At 42.3% G+C, this 3,294-nt stretch overlaps 1 protein-coding gene across 1 annotated transcript; it reads left to right on the top strand.

The window, feature by feature from the left end:
• On the top strand, positions 1-1,440 carry LOC110723466. Its single transcript, XM_021902823.1, has one exon. It carries the CDS (start codon positions 1-3, stop codon positions 1,438-1,440), a length of 1,440 nt encoding a protein of 479 aa, XP_021758515.1.
• The last annotated feature ends 1,854 nt before the right edge of the window (positions 1,441-3,294 follow it).

Here is a 3,294-nt window from a genome sequence, read left to right as displayed (position 1 = left end):
ATGGGGGAGAATCCTCCTCAACCATTTTTAAGAGACTATGACCACCCCAACGCATTCCAACTTCGGAGTGGCATACGTCTTCCCACCACAAATGCAAACAACTTTGAACTTTCACCTCAACTCATCCGTATGATTCAAAGCGATCAATTCGGAGGTAGTCCTCATGAGTGTCCTTTTGCTCATTTGGACAAATTTCTTGAGTTGTGTACAACCATCAAGCAAAAAAACATTTCGGAAGAGTTCATCCGTATGCACATGTTTCAATTCTCCCTCCGTGATAAAGCAAAACATTGGTTGAGAACGGTTGAAGAGGGATCATTGAGTACATGGGACGAAGTCACTAGAGCCTTTCTTGGAAAGTATTGTCCTCCGGAAAAGACCGCCGAATTAAGAAGAAAGATCACCAATTTCAATCAAGACATTGATGAAACATTGAGTGAAGCTTGGGAGCGTTTCAAAGATTACACAAGGAAATGCCCCCACCATGGTTTTACATCATGGATCATTGTACAAAGCTTCTATGACGGTCTTACTCCTATTTCAAGGGCCAACCTTGATTCCGGGGCCGGTGGTAGCCTCAAAAAGCTATCGGTGGACGATGCATACAAGATGATTGAAGAAGTGGCCAAGCATTATGCATATGGAGGTGATAGAAGGCAACCTCAAACAAAGAAGGGCGGAATTCATGATCTTAGTGCAATAGATCTTATTGCATCAAAGTTTGATATGCTAGCTCACAAGCTAGATCAAGCCACCCTCACACCCTCAAGCTCTTCCTCGCAAGTCATGTCTTGTGAGACTTGTGGAGGAAATGATCACTTGTCCTCTTATTGCAACTCAACGAATCAAGAGCAAGCGGCGGCAATTGGGCAAAGGAATGAACAATACTCCCAATCCCACAATCAAAGTTGGAAGCCCCAACATAACACGGGATGGAAGCAATACAACCAAGGCCCCCCACAAAATAACTACAACCAAAATCAAACCCAACCTCAAAACCACTACAACCAACCTCAATCACAAAACCAACAAGCTCCATACCGCCATCCCAACCAAAGGGATCAAAACCACCAAAGATCACAATATAACCAACCCGCTCCTCCTCCTCCACCTCCTCAAAAGACTAGCCTTGAGTCCGTTCTTGAAACTTTCATGACTCAAAAAATAAGGAACAATGCGGAGATGAATGCAAACATCCAACAACTCCAAGCACATAATAAGATAATGGAGGGCCAATTGGCTCAAATTGCACAACAAGTTGGAAGTTCATCCTCCAATCCTAGTGGTCACTTTCCAAGCTCAACGGTAGTGAACCCAAAGGAGCAAGCTAAGGCTATCACTTTGAGATCGGGAAGGGGTTATGAGGGCCCGGTTATGAGTGAAGAGGAGCCACAAAAGAGAGATGAGGGAGTTGTGGTGAGAAGTGAGGATGATTTTTAAAATGAAGTAGTTGAAGTTGAGAGAAAAGAGCAAAAGAGTGATGAGGGAGCCACAAAGAAAGACGAGGGAGATGAAGAAAGAATAGAAAATCCCCCTATGAGAGTATATAAGCCTCCCATTCCGTTTCCTCATAGAATTGTAGAGAAGAAGTTGAATGAGAAGTTTTCAAAATTTCTTGAAGTCATGAGAGGACTTCAAGTGAGCATCCCCTTTCTTCATGCTATGTCACAAATGCCTACCTATGCAAAATTTTTGAAGGATCTTCTATCCAACAAGAGTAGGCTTGAAGAGAGTGCAACCATCTCCCTTCCTAAGGAGGTGAGTGCAATCATTCAAAACAAGCTTCCCCAAAAGCTTGGTGACCCCGGTAGCTATGCAATACCGGTGAAGATTGGAGATTTGGAAGCTATGGATGCTTTATGTGATCTTGGGGCAAGTGTGAGCTTGATGCCCTATTCTATTGCAAAGACCTTGAAAGTTGGAGACTTGAAACCAACAAGAATGTCCTTACAACTAGCCGACCGCACGGTTAGGCTACCTTTGGGAATTCTTGAAGATGTGCCAGTTCAAGTTGGAAGAGTATTTGTGCCGTGTGATTTTGTAGTAATGGAGATGGAGGAAAATTCAAGAGTACCCCTCATTTTGGGGAGACCATTTTTGAACACCGCGGGAGTGGTGATTGATATGAAGGAAGGAAGATTGACTTTGAATGTGGGAGATGAGAAAATTTCATTTTCATTCTCGCAAACTTTAAAAAAGCCATTGATTGATGAAGTTCATAGAATTGACACATTGGAGAGGGACTTAGAAGAGTTCCGAGAAAGATTGTATGAAAGAGATCCTTTACAAGCTACCTTAACGGGAAGCTTAGTTGAGGAAGGTGAAGAAGCAAAGGGGTATGATCTCTTGCTCAACCAACCTTTGGCCCACGAGGTGATAAAATTTGAAGTGCTTAACGTGGAGGCAAAAGAGGTGAGGACTACGCCTCCTCCTAAGGTTGAACTTAAACCCCTTCCCCCTCTACTTAAATATGCTTTTATTGATGATAGTGAGAATTATCCCGTTATTGTCAATGCTAAGCTCGATGACACCTCTCTTGAGAAACTCCTAGTTGTTTTAAGGAAGTATAGAGATGTCATTGGGTACAAAATTGATGACATTAAGGGGATAAGTCCCACCATATGCATGCATAAAATTCTACTTGATGATGATCATGCTTCCTCGATTGAGCACCAAAGAAGGTTCAATCCCAATATGAAGGAAGTGGTAAAAAAGGAAGTTTTAAAACTTCTTGAGGCGGGCATAATCTACCCTATCTCCGATAGTAAGTGGGTTAGCCCGGTTCAAGTTGTGCCTAAAAAGGGAGGCATGACCATCATAAAAAATGATAAGGGTGAGACCATTTCTACGAGGTCGGTCACCGGGTGGAGGATGTGCATTGATTATCGAAAATTGAATAAATCCACCCGGAAAGACCACTTCCCACTCCCCTTCATTGATCAAATATTGGAAAGACTAGCATCACATAGTCATTATTTCTTCTTGGATGGATACTCGGGATTCTTTCAAATTCCAATCCACCCCGAGGACCAAGAAAAGACTACATTCACATGTCCTTTTGGCACCTTCGCATATCGAAGAATGCCATTTGGGCTTTGTAATGCACCTTCCACATTTCAAAGGTGTATGATGTCTATTTTTTCCGACATGCTTGAATCATCAATTGAGGTATTCATGGATGACTTTTCTGTTTTTGGTTCATCTTTTGACACTTGTCTTTCAAACCTGATTAAAGTGTTAAAAAGATGTCAAGAGGTGAACTTAGTTTTGAATTGGGAGAAATGTCATTTCATG

The sequence above is a fragment of the Chenopodium quinoa genome, unplaced genomic scaffold, assembly GCF_001683475.1.
Source record: "Chenopodium quinoa cultivar QQ74 unplaced genomic scaffold, ASM168347v1, whole genome shotgun sequence".
Lineage (NCBI taxonomy): Eukaryota > Viridiplantae > Streptophyta > Magnoliopsida > Caryophyllales > Amaranthaceae > Chenopodium > Chenopodium quinoa.
This window is presented reverse-complemented; position numbering and strand designations above follow the sequence as displayed.